We start from the raw sequence: 15733 nt of genomic DNA on the forward strand, positions 1-15733 counted from the left end.
TCTGAAGCAAATACTTTTATTTAATTTAAATCTGAAGCACATTCTGACTCTTGGGCAGAAGCAGGAGCAAAAGATGATTTATCACAGACGACTTGGAGCAAATACGAAAAAAAGGATTACTAAAGTCGTGTACTAAGAAGGAATAATGACTCTTTTCTCGTAGAAGGATCCAGGTGCTGGATTCGTCTATGAGCTGCAGGGAAACAACTTCATGAACCATTTGAAAAGCAAACAGTTACATGTAAAACCAACATGAATGCGCGACTGTAAAGGCTAAAGGACGGTGAGACGCTTTTGGTCACGGGGGGGGGGGGGGGGGGGGGGGGGGGAGGGAGAGGTCAATGTGTTTGTTAACAGTGAAGGGGTCAAGGGTTAAGAGCTGGTAATCAGACAGAGTGTGAGTGATGGACGAGGTGGAATCAGAGGGGGAAGAACTCCAAGGAGCCGCACTGTTCAGCCTCTGGTGAGTGTGTGTGTTTGTGTGTCAGACTTGTTTGACACTAAGGGGACAAAACATTTATGAATCACATCACCGAACTGGTAAAGATAAAACCCACTTGAGGAAATATCCCTGCCAGACACTGAATGGACACACTCCTGGCTGAGCCCCCGTCCTCCCACCTCCCTCCCACTTTTAGACACTTCCATCTTTCTTGGAGTCTCGGGGTCATCTGCCAGCGACCTGTTATCAATGGCCCGGCTTAGGCCTCCAGACAGCATTAATCTGTCATGATAAGTTTACATCTGCTCAAATTGCTCCGTCGGTACCTTGCGCTTCGTCCTAGTGCCGATTTGGGTCTGCGTTTCACTATTGTCTGTTTTCTAATCCGTGTGTGTGTGTGTGTGTGTGTATGGGAGCATCCATCCAAACTCCAGCCGCCCGGTCTCACTCTTCGTCCTCGTCTCACAGGTCGCACAGCCTCTCCTCTTCGTCCTCCAACAGACTCCTGAAATACACAAACACACAGAAAGCAGGTGAACAGTTGTAGTTTACATGAGACACTGAAAACTGATATTTCTGGAGCTACTGACAAAATGACATCACATCGAAAAAAGAAAATTGTTTATCAACTAAAAAGAATTGATAGCACACAAACAAATAATCTTCAAAGTAAAGTTAAGAAGTCATACACGTTTGAAAAAAACTGAATTCATTAGAATTGCCAATTTAAGTATTTTTTTAAGCTGGATAATATTTGTCTTTTTTTCAAGACAGCAATTTACAATTTTTTCAGTAACAATGTATCTGCAGATTATTCTTACATTAGATTAACTAATTAATTATGTTTAGATAAGTTGGGTCTTAACTGTACAGAATCCCAAATAAAATAAATAGATAACTGAATACATGAATGTTTATATATTAGTAAACAGAGGTTTGATTAGTATATTTAAAGCCATATTTCAGACACACGGAACTGCAGAAACACTCTGTAAACACAACACTGACATTTCATCACATCTTAAGTTGATGTGGTGAACGAGCATTGACACGTTTGAGCAACATGATCATTTCTTAGAATCCTCTATGTGTCCACGTGACATTTAAGTCTGACATTCCCTCTTCTTTCATCTCCACCGACTCCTGAAGGAAAGATCTGCCGCTAACTGTGTCTCTGTTTGGTGCGGGGCAGGTAGAGCGCAGTGACTTTTTAAAACAGCACAGTTGGTTTTTAAAGCAATTTCCCCGCAAACATGAGAAACATCTGCCTGCGGCATCTGGAAACACTAGTGATGAGTGCGGTGGGAGTGAACCAGCAGCGAGAGGTCACAACAAACCAAAACAACGAGCTGAAAGATGAAATAAACTTCATGGTGCTTCATTATTAATTTTTGATTATAGCTCCTTCATAAAAAACACCCATGATTCATCTACTGCTAAAAGAACACTTAACCAAAGTGCATGTTATGAGTTGAGCTACCTGTTTGCTGTGTCATGCAGCAGCGGGGGAAAAAACCCAGTGAATGAGTTGCAGTGCAACATGGTTCACATTAGCAGTGAGCAAAGCAGTGAGCATCTGCACAGAACTGCTCTGCGATGCTTTCACAGGCCATAAGACACCCGCTAATTGCAGCCTGGGGTCATTAAGGTCTGTTTTGCAGACAGTTTGCAACGGCACAGAGAGAATAAACAACCACCACCATTTTCATTTCTTATTCATGGTTTTAATCACGGATGACAAAACAACCAGTGAATAAAGAAAGGGAGGAGAGGGAAAAAAAGAAGTTGGCATCGACTGCGTGTCTTTCGTTTGCCTTAAATGTCTTTGGTACAGTCTCTTGTGTAGCGAGAGGGAATCGAAACTGTGGTGAATTTGGAAATGTGTGTAAGTGAGGGGTGGGGGTGGGGGTGGGGGGGTGCTGACATTAACAGGCTGGCGTGGAGACGAGCTGGCAGGAGCCCAGCAGTGTGAGGTCCTCTTTGCCCATTCTAATGAGGTATTGTGAGGGTCTGAACTCAGGCCTGCAGCGGGGCCCCCTGGGGGCCGCATGCAGTCGGGTGGGCAGTGGAGGGCCGCCAGAGGAAGTCCATGGCAGCGGGCTGAGAGGGCTGAAGTGCGTCAGTCCACATACCAGATGGTTGAACAACCTCAGTGAACGGAGCAAATGGTATGAAACGTCTTCAAGGTCACATATACAGGAAACTGCATCAGACGCAGAAGCCGTTTCCTGTGATGTCAGGCCTTTGTCTGATGACTTGGACTTATACAAAGAATCTTGCGGAAATACTCCCTGTATTATTCACAGTGATGCTTTTGTAGAGATTGTTGTTGAAGGACGGGGACAATGTCTTTCGCCCACTTCCATGTGTGTTTTCTTGTGTTTCTTATAATGAGCTCACGTGTAAAGAATTTCAAAAGTAAACAGCGTGGAGTTGATGTAAATCTAACAAATTCATCCCGGGATCATTATATGTGCTTTGCCTCTGACAGCTCATTCTCCTCGACAGGTTTACATAACGTGCAGCACTTTGTCGAGCACCATGGGCGACGTCTGTTTTCATTTCACCTCCTACCGCAGAAGATGGGAATCTACAGTTTTACAGTGCGTCAGTGAACGCCCAGGGTCTATAGGTTTTAATTGCAATCAGAAACTGCGGCAGCTTTAACAGGAGAAGACAAACTAATCAGTGAAGTCATAGGGATCAGTGTTTTTGTTGGAATGAGAAAACGGCATCTTGTCCATCAGACACAGTTAAACCATCCCCGCTCCACAGTGTTGTTTTATATAATCCTACAGACCCCCAGCCTCAATACAACTTGGACCCCACTGTCCCTTGGGCATCGCATGTCTCTGGTGTTATTGTATCACGCTGCACAAGACATAAGGTGTGTGGTAAAACCTTAGGTGTGTTTAAGAATAACAACTGCAGCTAAATCACATTAAAAATTATGAAGACACTTAAGATCAATGTAATCACTGTATTTACAACAGCTCTTCATTATTAAATTATGGTCTATTTTCCCAGATCGTCTTTAAATTAAAATGTAATCAAAGCTATAAGATAAGTCCCAGGACGTTCCACTCGAGATATTTTATCAGTTATAACTTTCTGACCTGTAGGCGACTATCTCCATGTCTCTGGCCATCTTCTCACTGAGCAGCTCCTTGTAGTCTTCACACTGCTCCTTCATCTGTACCTGGAAGTCGGTCTCCTGCTGCCGCATCTCATCCATGGTGAACTGGACAACACACACACACCAGAAGAGGTTAAGTGTTAGTCCAGAAACCCTGGTCCATTATAGCCTAAGACTACAGTAATGAGTCAGCTCTCATACCTTCAAATCAGCAATCTCGTCCATGTATGCAGCTTTCTTCATCTCCACCTCATCCTCCAGCTCCTCGTTACACTTCTCAAGCTCCACAAGCTCCTTTTGTAGCTCGGGAATCTACAGGAACACAAACAGCAGCAAGTATTCATTCAGATGAGCAAACTCAAGCAGATTACAAATTCTGCCCTGAGCCACGGCTCAGAGTCAACGAAGGGTTTGAACCTCAACACAATTTGTCCTGAAACTAGATTCCTGCATCAATTTGAAACAGAAAACTCTACGTCTCATTTCTTCCGTTCAACTTGTTATGGTGTTTGCTAACGTGCTAGCAACTGTTTATACGTCGAGAGGAAAGAGAGAAACATTAGCAGTGATTTGAGTCATCAGAAAACCACAAATCCACAAATAGTGAGAAAAGTATCTGGGTTTTCAGCTGCTACATCTGTGATGTTCGTCACTCTTGTTTACTGCAGATGGGGATGATCTCCAAAACCCCAAACAGTGACTGAAAAGAGGATTCGTGTGCAGGCTCTCCACACAAAATGGATTTATCCATTTAACACACAAAAGCACAGAAATTGAGCTCTAACTAAACTTAATTAACACAAATAAACCGGGTTTCTTTACTTCGATCATAAACTACATGAGGAGTATCCCTCCTCTGGTCTGAGGCGGAGTCGTGCTGCCGTGAGTAATTACAGCAATCACACAAGTTCAACAATGAGATGTTGCAGGCAGATGGGGGATCCAGGCGGTCCTGCTCGTCACTCAGCGATCCGGCCAGTTACTACCCTTCGTCCGATGACGACTCCCCGACATGGTCAAGTCACTTAACTCGCACACTCCTCCGCTCTCCCTGCCATGATGAGTGAGGCCTGGCTGTGTTTGTGTGTAGTGGGAGTAGTTGTAGTGTACAGCCCCATAAGTGCCTGCCCCATTATACTATGTATTTCTGCGTCCAGGCTGATTTCACTGCAATCTGTTTGTTTGGCCATGTTGCGTCTCAGTGAGAAACCAGACCCGAGGCATCCATCACAGCCGAGAGAGGAAACAGAGCAGATCAGGCCGAGCTGTCCATCCGTCAGGCGGGATCGGGCAGAACTGGGGCTTGTGTGTGCGCTGCTGTATTAGAGAGAGGTGGATGATGTTGGGAGAGTTGTACTGTGGTTACAGAGGCGCTCTGTTTATTTAAAGAAGGTGGAGGCACAGCCACAGCCGCTGTAATGAGAACCAAACCACCATGTTTGTTACAGATGTGGTTAGGTGTCGGCTGTGGTCCGAAAACTAAGAGGAGGCCATTTCTGTGTTGTTGAGTCACAGTTTCCCGATGCTTCGCTTGGCTGCGTCTTTCCTGCAAAGCACGGTTACTTCTGCAACATTTTTCAGAAAAATATCAGAAGAAGGTTTATTCCCTCTCTTCCGTTTGCAGAGGAAGCCTCCAGTCAGTGTGTGTGTGAGACGTTTTAAGGTGTTTATGATGCTGCAGCCGCTCTGAGAGACTGAGAGACTGTGCTTAATAACTGAGGACACGGACAGTAATAAATCCTGTCTGAGCTGAAGTCGAGCCCTTCACATCTCCCGCTGAAAGTGTCCGCAGAGTAAACACTCTGGTCAGCACCGTCTCCCATACTGTTGCTCAGCTGTCACTCAGCTGCCCTTCACTCCCTGGGTCTATGCTGTGGGAGACCATTCATTCGCAGCATTACGTCTGATTTAGGAGCTGATGGCCGATGCAGAGCCGGTTGTGAGCTTTAAGACTCCTCTTCTCTGTGTCGGTAAAGAGGTGGGAAATGCATTATGGGAAGATGTGAATCTGTGGGTATCAGCTGAAGGGTTTAAATGATGTATAAACAAGACCATTAAGAGTCTGTACACCTTTAAAAAAAAATGTATTATGTAATTTCGATCAACCACTCTCATGTCTGTAGAGTAAAGCTACTACAAGCTAACTTAGCTTAGCATAAAGCCTGGAAACAGCTTGAATTGTGATTTTAAAAACACTGAGATAAGAACTACCTAAAATGACAAAATTATTTTTTTTTATTAACGTGCACCAAACTTTTTAATTATGTCCTTGTCCCATCCACTAACATGGAGGAGGCAGGGTTTAAGACCTATACTGCAGCCAGCCACTAGCTGGCAATCTAAATATTTTGACGTCACTTTTGGAAGCCGTCATGTCGGGCATACAGTCTATGGTTTCCAGTCTTTGTGCTAAGCTAAGCTAAGCAGCTGCTGGCTGGTGGTATCAATCCTCTAATTTAACTCTCAGCAAAGACACTAATAAGAGGATTCTCAAAATGTATTTACACAAATGTGCACAGGACTCATTTGGAGACATTCGCATACTTCTTATTTTACACATTTTTTGAGATATAGAAAATGTGCGAGACAGAAATCTCAGAGACAAAACAAGCTAATGCTAAATCTGTGTAATTTGAGTGAACTTAGCCTTTAAAGAGTCAACTCACCAGCATCTTCAGCTCACCGACGTCCTGTATCTTTGGCAAGTCTGTGACCTTTGACCCTACGGCAGCTCCCACTTCCAGTTGTTTTCGATCACCACCGCGGACTGCAGCAGAGGAGGCAGCTCCGCACTCGTACTGCAGAGACAGACGGAGAGGGATCAGTGATTTAGTGAAAGTTTTTCGGATGAAAACCTTTTAGTTTCAGTCTAACAGAGGCCACGGAGGACAGTTCACTTTGACGGGGGAGCAAAGAGCAATCAGAGCCTCTCGTACGAGCGGATGGTTGAAGCTCTCCTTGTGTACAGCACATTCCTGATTAGATGGAACAAGTGCAGCCGAAATGAGCAACATGAGGGTGCACAGGTGTGTGGGAGTCCGCCAGCAATCACCATTACTGTTCAAACCCAATAGCAATCATTGCAGCATTGAGACAATTGCATCTCATAATGGAGGCCAGGCTCAGACAGGACGGTGTCCAGCTGGCGAGAGAAGAGAGGGAGGGAGACCGAGGGAGAGAGAGTAAATAGAAATGGAGTTTAAGGGGGGACAAAAAACATAAATGCATCTAGACACACAATAATATATGAATATGCTGCTACCCATCAACCATGCCTCTATATGAAGGACACACACACAAACACATAAACCAGCATCCACTCCACTGCTGCCGAGGAGCCTGGGAAGGCGGCCAGCAGTCTGATTACAGCTCTGACCTCTGAACCACACAGACATCCTCGCCCCAGAGGAGGTCAGACCCACCGGAGCTATTGTCTGACCCCAATGCAGCACCTCTGCGCTTTGTAGCACACACACGCACACGCACACACACACACGGTCCAGAATCGCAGCTCTGATTCTCAAGTTCTTCCCTCTTGTTGTGTTAAGAGGGAAAGAAAACAGGTGGGAGTATCGTGGTGTGATTTGTGAAAGCTGAGATTTACGCCTGAACCTGAACGGCCCGCTGCCGAGGGAGAGCGAGGGCAGTGTGATGAAAATAGGAGAGGTCAGGTGGTCAATAGGTGTCAGTGGTGTCCGTGTACGAGGGGGGTGGAGAACTATTCAGATGTTCTTTGACTTAATAAAATAATAGCAGCGGTTCATTAATTTAAATGATACTGCAGTAAAAGTCACGTATTAAAAATGCTAAAAGAAGCATCAGACTTAAATATGCACCAGAGAGTCTAAGAATAGCAGCAGATGAAAACGTCCGACATTGAGACTATAACAACAAACGTAAATGTCATATCTCCATCTTGTTTTCTACATAGTTTTCCACCTTCTGTGTTTCGACTGGTGTTTTTACTTCCATCATTTCTTTGTGCCCTTTTCTTCCATGATGGTTTAATGGCACCCAGCTGGAAAGTCCGCACCACCAGCTGTTGATCTCGATGCACTCAACTCTTAATATTCACATTCACAACAGTAGTGGACAGAAATCCACATTAACTCCCATTTTCTTTTGTCCATTTCTGTAAATTTACCTAAAATTACACAATTTAGATTAAGATGTAAATCTGAATATAGACGTTTGAAAAATTAAAAAGGTCAACACTGGGTTTATCTTTAACTATGTATTTAACATGTATACGTTTTTAAATGAAAAATAAGAATAAGTAGGTAACGACTATAGCTGATAACAGATAGAATTACAAAACGGAAATAGTCCTAGGTCAAGTTCGTAAAGTAAAAATATAATTTCATCCCCTGGTGTGTATGTGAGTGCATCTTAAATCAGAAATAGAACCATGGGTCTAAAAATGTACACACACACGCTACAGTAAAGCATTTAGCCTCCAGTTCATGTCATGTTGATGGGTTTTATGGGACAGTGTGTGGTACCTGGAGACTCTCAGCCAGCTGGCAGTAGAACTCCTTCACATCCAGGACCGGAGTCATGTCCGGGCTGCAGAATCCAAGAGCTGCAGCTGCTCCTGTGGTCCAGTCGGCTGGATCCAGCAGACTCTCCACCTCCTGCTCACACAGGCCACACATCAGTGGTGGAGAAATATTCAGAAACAGTGGTGGAATTTAAATCAGTATATTTAGTCAAACAGAGGATTTAAGTGCAGTCTTTGGTTTTTCCATTCCGTGCTATTTCAAACTTCTAGTCCCCTTCATTTGCTTAAAGGTTCAGTGTGTAGAATTTAGTGACCTCTAGTGGTGCAGTTGTATGTTGCAGCTGAATACCCCTCACCTCATCCTCCCCTTCCAAACATTAAAGAGAACCTGTGATAACCTTCAGTTTTCATAAAAACTCAAAAGGTGTCTAGTTTGTCCAGTCTGGGCTACTGTAAAAAACATGGCGGCCTCTGTAGAGACACACTAGTCAAAGTAAAGAAGTACTTAAGCCATTTTGAATATCATAGTATTACACTGATGCATTGATGTGTTATTTTATATGCTCTCTGTGTACATTTTAATTTGTATTGCAACTAGTAACTAAAGTTGTCACATAAATGTAATGGAGAAAAGATTTGTACATTTCCCTCTGAATTGTACGGCAGTAGAAGTATATAAATGGAAATATGTACAAGTACCTAAAAACAGCATGTGACGAGGTTAATTACCTTTCACCACAAAACCACTCCAGTACATTTTGATGTATTGGCACGTTCACTAAAGACCTCATCACGTATGTCTGCGGTTCCCAATATGTACAATATGGACATAAAAAAACCCAGACATCCATTAGAAGGGAAATGAACTGTTACAGAGCTGCAGTGGCAGTCTGACGTTTTCCTCCCTCCCCTCCACCTTCATAACGACATGACTGTCGATTTGTCGGGGGGGGGGGGGGGGGGGGGGGGGCATGGGGAATCTGCAAGTGCTGATAATAACAACAGTTAATAAAACAAAGGGAACTTCTGTTTTCATTTGGTATTCAGCCGCATTTCCCGGACCGTGAGTTATCGAGCGTGTCCCAGAGGGAGTGTGTTAAACGGTGGGCAGCCCGGCTTTGCAGTGAAAAACACAGAGTGATGGAGCTGATGGTGGTTCAGCTGCCTCTCTCCTCCTCTCCCCGCCTGCAGCCTCCTGATGCTGGGCCCCGTCTGTCATCTCCTGGTGATGTGGAGAACACTGTGGACGCTGTGTGTGGGTACGCTACGGCCAGTGGTGTGTGTTGTATGTGGTTGGTTGCAAACATATGTTTTAAAGGAGGAGTTCAACATTTTATGGGAACGTGCTTATTTGCTTTCTTGCCTTGAGTTTGATGAGAATATTGATGCTACTGTCATTTCGGTCTGTTGAATATAAAGTTGTTTTTTCTGACTAATTTCTTTCCTTGAATCATTTGCTTGAATTTAACCACTGGTCTGTTTGTCGATTAGACCCATAGGCCGTACATAAAGATGGACGACATGACAGCGCCACAAAATGTCGCCCCCTGGTGGCTGGCTCCAGTACAGATCGTAAAATCCCACCTCCTGGTTAGTGGATGGGACATGTATCAAACCAAAGATGGTCTCTGTCATTTTAGGGTTGTTCTTATCACACTGATGTTTGTCCAAGGGGTCATTTTTCCTGTAAGTTTGGTTTCACATAGTTATTTGATGCTATAAAAAACGAGGGGAAACATGATTGACAGCAGATATTGACTAATGACTCTACACCGCTGCACATTCTGGCTCGAGTGCAAAAGACTTCAATGTTCGTATGCAGGATATTTTGGCTTCATTTCTGGATAGTGGGAGAAAGAGGAGACGCGTCGTCCATCTTTACATACAGTCTATGACTCAACCAATTGGACAGACGTTAGTTGGAACTAGCAAGGGAAGGACACACTAAACACACGTGTGGTTGTGCGTTAGTTCATCATCTGGGATACATGCAAAACTGAAACATTTTTGACTTTGCATGGATGTCATCTTCTCATTGACTGTGTAAGTGTTAGCACCACATCTAACATGCACTATAAATATAATTATGTTGGCATGGCTTCAAACTGGAATCAGAGAGAACCAACTTGTCTACCTCCAACTCCAAACGTCACTTATGAAATCCCTATATCCAGTTTGTTTTTATCTCTATAAAAAACAATGTTTAAAAATGGTAATTTGTGGTTTTATGGTGTCAACTATTCAAGATTTCAGATTTTTTTACGTCCGTAGAAGCTCATTCCGTTTACCTCCCATATTGTGACAGACTGCTTAATAACTTCCTGCTTTTACACAAATTAAACAAATGTAGAGTGATTGTAGAGTAAATGTCTATCTGTTCAGTTAAGATGAACACAAAACAATAAAGATAGATTTATTCTGATGTAATATTATGTGTTTTATGTGATTTATGTTTTAACCCCCTCTGCCCATGTTTCTGTTGACATGGCTGAGTTTGGCTACAACTTTTCATCAAGGTGAGTGAGGTCATCACATCTGTGTGTGTCTAGACACGTCTCAACATTTCTCCGACACACCCATGTGTTTCTATGTGCTGCATATCGAGTCATTTTAAAAAGCCATTAACGGCTCCTTTTCGTCACACTGCAGAGATACATCTTCTCTCCCTCTCACCGTCTTGTGCCGGGCCTCCATGTTGGCCAGCTGCTCCTCGTAGATAGCCACTTGCTCCCTCAGCGCCAAACACTCTGCTGTCACAGCATCCACAACCTGCGAAGACAATCAAGTTACCAGAGGAACAGGGCGGAAAACACAGAAGTTGAACTTAATTTGTGGAGGTGTCTGAGAGGAGCGCTCTGCAGCTCGGGACGTAAATCACACCACAGGTTGAAATGAAGTGAAAAAAAAAAGTCTTTGTTTCCAACCCTGAACACCCATTTAAAAAAAAAAAAAATATTATCAGCACCAGCAGATCCACCCTGTTTCAGTGAACAGCCAGAAGACACCGCAATGCAGAGGAAGGGGGAGGAGGAGGAGGAGGAGGAAGATGAGACGGAGGCTAACTAGACACAAAAGCCCCGTCCACCGATGCATTCGCCAGCAGGGGTTCTCAGCTCATCCACTCTTTTTAAAAGAACCAGATTAACTGGCATTGGATGCAATTACTGCGTTTACAGCTGAGCACATGCAGGGAGGGTTTGGGGGTGAAGGTGCGGAGCCTTGTTTAGAGGGTGGCAGGGTCCCTGATGGACAGCAGTGGGTAAAGTAGTCCGTCCTGCTGCTGTGTTCAAGGCTCATTCAGCAGCGGGAGAGAAACTTGTTGTAAATCAAAGTCTGTACAACTTAAAAGCTGAATTCATTTATTTTTCTGCCACTTAGGGAGAACAGAACAAGCTGTAATCACAAAATGTCAACACCTCATAGTTACTTTGGCAAGAGCATTGGTGTAGTGGCCTAGTTTTTGCATCCTGGAGAGCAAATTACTGTTAATTGAGATTTGGGATTCTGTCCACCTGACCAACGTCCAATATTTACTTTCCTTTTAACTCTGAGGGACTAATCTGACTCTTTAACCTCTTAATGGAACAAGTAAAAGATGTTTTGAGACTCGATGCAGCTGCACGTCTGTGTTTAACTCTCTAGAGGAGATCACGTTCAAAGTGCACCTCGTCATTTGAAGACATTGGCGCAACTTTAAGGTTCATCAATATATTCGCCATCTGCTTTTCTGCCCAGATAAACCAAGTTATCGATTACCTCAAAGGAGGCATTAGTTTATTAGTCATGTAGTCAATAGTCAATTAGTCAATACTCAACTGATTTCACGAAATTTTGTGGAGGGGGGTGGGGAATGACCCAAGGAAGAACCCATTCACTTTTGGTGCAGATCCAGGTATTTCTTAACATTGGGCTGCAATTTTCAAAATTTTCATTGATTTCTCAGAAAACTATTTGTGGATGTTGATGATGATGTGTGTGCAATTTGGTACAGATCCATATAAAAGTTGGGAACTAGTGAATTTAAATGTGGTTTCATGAGAGAACTCCTTGGCAGAGGAATGTACTCTACTGAGCCACATCCTAGTTCAACCAATACATTTTTCTGTGACCATTTTTTCCACCTTCAAGAGCATTTGGAGCCGCTACATAAAAACTTGCTGGCCAATTCAAATGTTCACTCCTTTGTACTCAAATCATGGAGAATAATGTTTAACTCAGTTGACTTGCTCGGCTGTTTTTCTGCCTCTGACATCTGGCGACGCAAGAAAATCGCAGTGAGACAAGTCAGGGTGGAAATCTGTGGGTCTTGAGAAAGGATCGGAATTGGCAGGAGGAATGCAACACAATAGTCAGCAGTATAATTCAAATTAAACCAAATGTGCACTGCTTCATCACTGTCAGTCTTCCATTATGTTGGGAGAATTATTGTGGGTTGAGCTGTGTAGTACTCGCTCCTCTCCTCCGCTCTTCTTCCTCTACCTCCCTGCTGATTTCACACCGAGTCCTGTCACTCTACAGCTGCTTCCAATTCAGAACCAGAGGAAGGAGCCAGCAGGAACATTACGGCACCGAATTACAGCCCTGTGTTGCATCTGTGAGGCAGAAATTAAACCCCCTCTCATCTGGACCGGCCTGGAGGGGGGATGGCCTCTGTCGTTTGTGAGGGATGGGGGGGGGGGGGGGGGGGGGGGTTTGGGGAAGTTGGTGGCTCAGGTTACAGTGGGCCACCAGCCCAGACTGTGAGGCTGCTGCTGATCAAAACCTGTTGGGTGGAGATGCAGAGGAGCTGCTGTGTCTGAGATTCAGCTACAGGAGGCCGAGGGGAGGAGGAGCAGAGAGGAGCTAGACAACACTGCCATCTAGTGCTTCAAAGGCACCGTCACAATAAGGGTCTGATGATGGACAGTGCAAACGTTGTTTTTCAAACTGATCACAAATACCTTTCATTATTTTACCTAAACTCCACCATTTAAATACTAAACCTGTACCAATGCATTCCGGCTTACACCAAAGAGGTTTTGGTCTGTTAGTTAACAGGATTACGCAAAACCTTGGTGGGAGGATGCGGTACGGGTCTGGAGAGAAACCATTAGAGTTTGGTGCAGATCAAGGATTTATTTTCCAGTCTGATCTCTCCTCATCGGATTTTCCTTCCAATACGCCTTTATTCCATTTATGCTGATTATCTGTATTTTTATGATTTCTTTATTTCTGTCAAGCACATTGAACGACCTCTGTGTGTAATCATGGACAATACAAATACATCAGCCTTGCCTGAGGAGCAGCAGTCAGGGCTTTGCAGGACTGGAGGTACTGGCTGAGAAAAGGTGAAACTAGACTATATTCTTTTCTTTACAGTTAATGCTCCTCTAAAAAGAAGCTACAATTAAACACCAGTCAAACATGTCTTCCCTCCTCTCTCACTTCTCTCCTTCAGCCCAACCGGTCGACACACATTGAGTTGGGTTCTGCTGGATGTTTCTCCTCAATAAAAGTTTATTTTTCCTCAACCTTACTCGTAACATTGACAGAATGTTGTGATTTGGCACTAAGCAAATAAGATTGAATTAAATTTAAGAAGTAAATAGCAATATTGATCAGCATTTATATCATATCTTCTATTAAAGTAAACTAATATTGATCAGTGGGGCTACGCGGTAGATCTTAATGCTGTTCAGTGTTCATGTTACTAGAATCAATACAGGTTGCAGGTTTAAAGCTTGTTGTAAAGTGATGGCACTTTGCTTTTCACTTTACAGTAAACCATTACATTTGCTTCCTATAACTTCAGTCGTCTCCTTCCATCACACGGTCAGATGCTACTGTCTTGACTGTGTTCACTACCTCAGCCACATCCTGTCGTTCTTGCTGGTAGAAGACTCTCTGCTGTGCCACCTCCTCGTAGCCGCTCTTCAGACACTCCAGCTCTTTGTGCAGCTCCTCGGTGTCGCACAGAATCTCATCCTGCAGGGAGGGCGAGGACAGTGATGAGTCTTGACAGGGTCATAGATCAGCCTGGCCTGTCACTGTACAAGCTGAGGTAACTGAGACATGCAGCAGAGACATGCAGCAGACACACCCAGCAGCTGCAGCAGCAACCTACCCTCTCCCTGCGCAGTCTCTCCACCACTGCATCCAGGCTGTAGTCAGGTTGAGCCACGGCGGAGGTGATGGAGGAGGAGGCGGCTGGGCGACTTCTCGGCTTCTCCTCGAGCTCCACAATCTGACATTCAAGCGCCTCATTCTCCTCCTCGAAACAACGAGCCTGCAGGGCAAACAGAAACAGAGGAAATGTATAAATATATATATATAGATTCACTGCATCATTTACCGAGAACAGAGAGAGGACGCAGGTAAAACAAAGTGCTGACGTGTCACTGTTCCTCCTCACCAGCTCTATAAGGCCGACCAGGCGGTCGTTGAGGGCAGCGATGACGGTGCGGTCCTGGGCGAACCGGTTCAGACCCTCCTTGTTGAGAGACTTGGCGGCGACAAAGTCCAGCTTGTCACAGTCACAGTCGCACTTGTCGGCGGCCGCACGCCTGAGGGGAGAACAAAGAACACAGATAAATACTGCACTGAATACAAAGAAGAGTTCACATGCATTCCTTAGGGGCTAGTAGAGCGAGTAAAACAAGAAAAACAAGGTGAAACATCATTGTTTAAATGCTTCTCCACATGTCTGCATGAGTCGTCATGATAAATTAACAATAGACCGTGATGTTCCAGGAGCACAAAAGGAATCTGTCATCAACATCACAGTTTCCCTCAGGGGCCACACTTTACTTTAACCACCCCTATTTAACATTTATAACTATTTATATACTTCATAAAAAATGCTTTTGAACACACTATAATGTACGTGACAGTTTCAAGAGTTTATTAGATTACAGTATTACTACTAGAACTGTTAATATACTATGATTAATGATCTTAATATACTTAAGCTGCTACTTATAGGTACCACAGAATATAATACACATCCACCTGCTCGCAACCACATTATATTGTATTTTAAACCATGTATTTAGTAATAACTTAAATCTTTAAAGCACCTTTCCACAGACACTTTAAATATTTAAGGGGACAAAGACAAGGTGATATTAGACAGTTTGCATTTTGTCAGCTCATATGTAATAAAAAGGAGTTTTGAGTAGTTTTTTTAAAGTCCAAAGGGATGTGGCATTTGCAAATTTATTATCATCTGCTTTTAAATGTTAAAATATCAGAGTTTCTGCCTCAAGTACATATAAACCCTACGAATCACAACAGAAATAGTTACTTCTGCTCAGAAACATCTTATAATCTACTATTATAATCTACTATTTTAAGTGGAACAACACTGTGACATGTCACTAACATTTAGAAATGATGTACAGATCTCTCAGGCAGAGTACAGACACTGACCTGACAGAGGCCCGATACTGCCCCGCACACGGCAAACTCAACCCTCCACTTCGACTCCACGTTTCCTCCTCAAACAGCCTCCGGTAAGAAGACACTCGGAGCATGGCCATGGCTTCAGACAGATTCAAACTGGACTACAACACAACAGGCAAACAAGAGTCAGCAGGGTCCCCGCCGGGGTTTAATATTCACAAGGAATGAGAATGTATCACTGAGGCGATGGATCTCTCATCTGTCGCTGAGGAGA

The 15733-nt window shown here is 43.9% G+C and overlaps 1 protein-coding gene across 1 annotated transcript in view; it reads right to left on the reverse strand.

The window, feature by feature from the left end:
* The window catches only part of vimr2 (vimentin-related 2), a 16954-nt gene continuing 1221 nt past the window's right edge, over positions 1-15733 (reverse strand). Inside the window, exons 2-11 of the mRNA XM_034598168.1 lie at positions 15487-15615; positions 14471-14621; positions 14183-14344; positions 13924-14043; positions 10753-10848; positions 8081-8212; positions 6245-6376; positions 3780-3890; positions 3559-3683; positions 1-947 (exon numbers count right to left, since the gene is read on the reverse strand). Of these exons, the coding sequence (XP_034454059.1) occupies positions 905-947; positions 3559-3683; positions 3780-3890; positions 6245-6376; positions 8081-8212; positions 10753-10848; positions 13924-14043; positions 14183-14344; positions 14471-14621; positions 15487-15596 (1182 nt within the window). The 5' untranslated portion in view covers positions 15597-15615 and the 3' untranslated portion in view covers positions 1-904. The remainder of the gene's footprint in view (positions 948-3558; positions 3684-3779; positions 3891-6244; positions 6377-8080; positions 8213-10752; positions 10849-13923; positions 14044-14182; positions 14345-14470; positions 14622-15486; positions 15616-15733) is intronic.

The sequence above is a fragment of the Hippoglossus hippoglossus genome, chromosome 10 (genome assembly GCF_009819705.1).
Source record: "Hippoglossus hippoglossus isolate fHipHip1 chromosome 10, fHipHip1.pri, whole genome shotgun sequence".
Classification (NCBI taxonomy): Eukaryota; Metazoa; Chordata; class Actinopteri; order Pleuronectiformes; family Pleuronectidae; genus Hippoglossus; species Hippoglossus hippoglossus.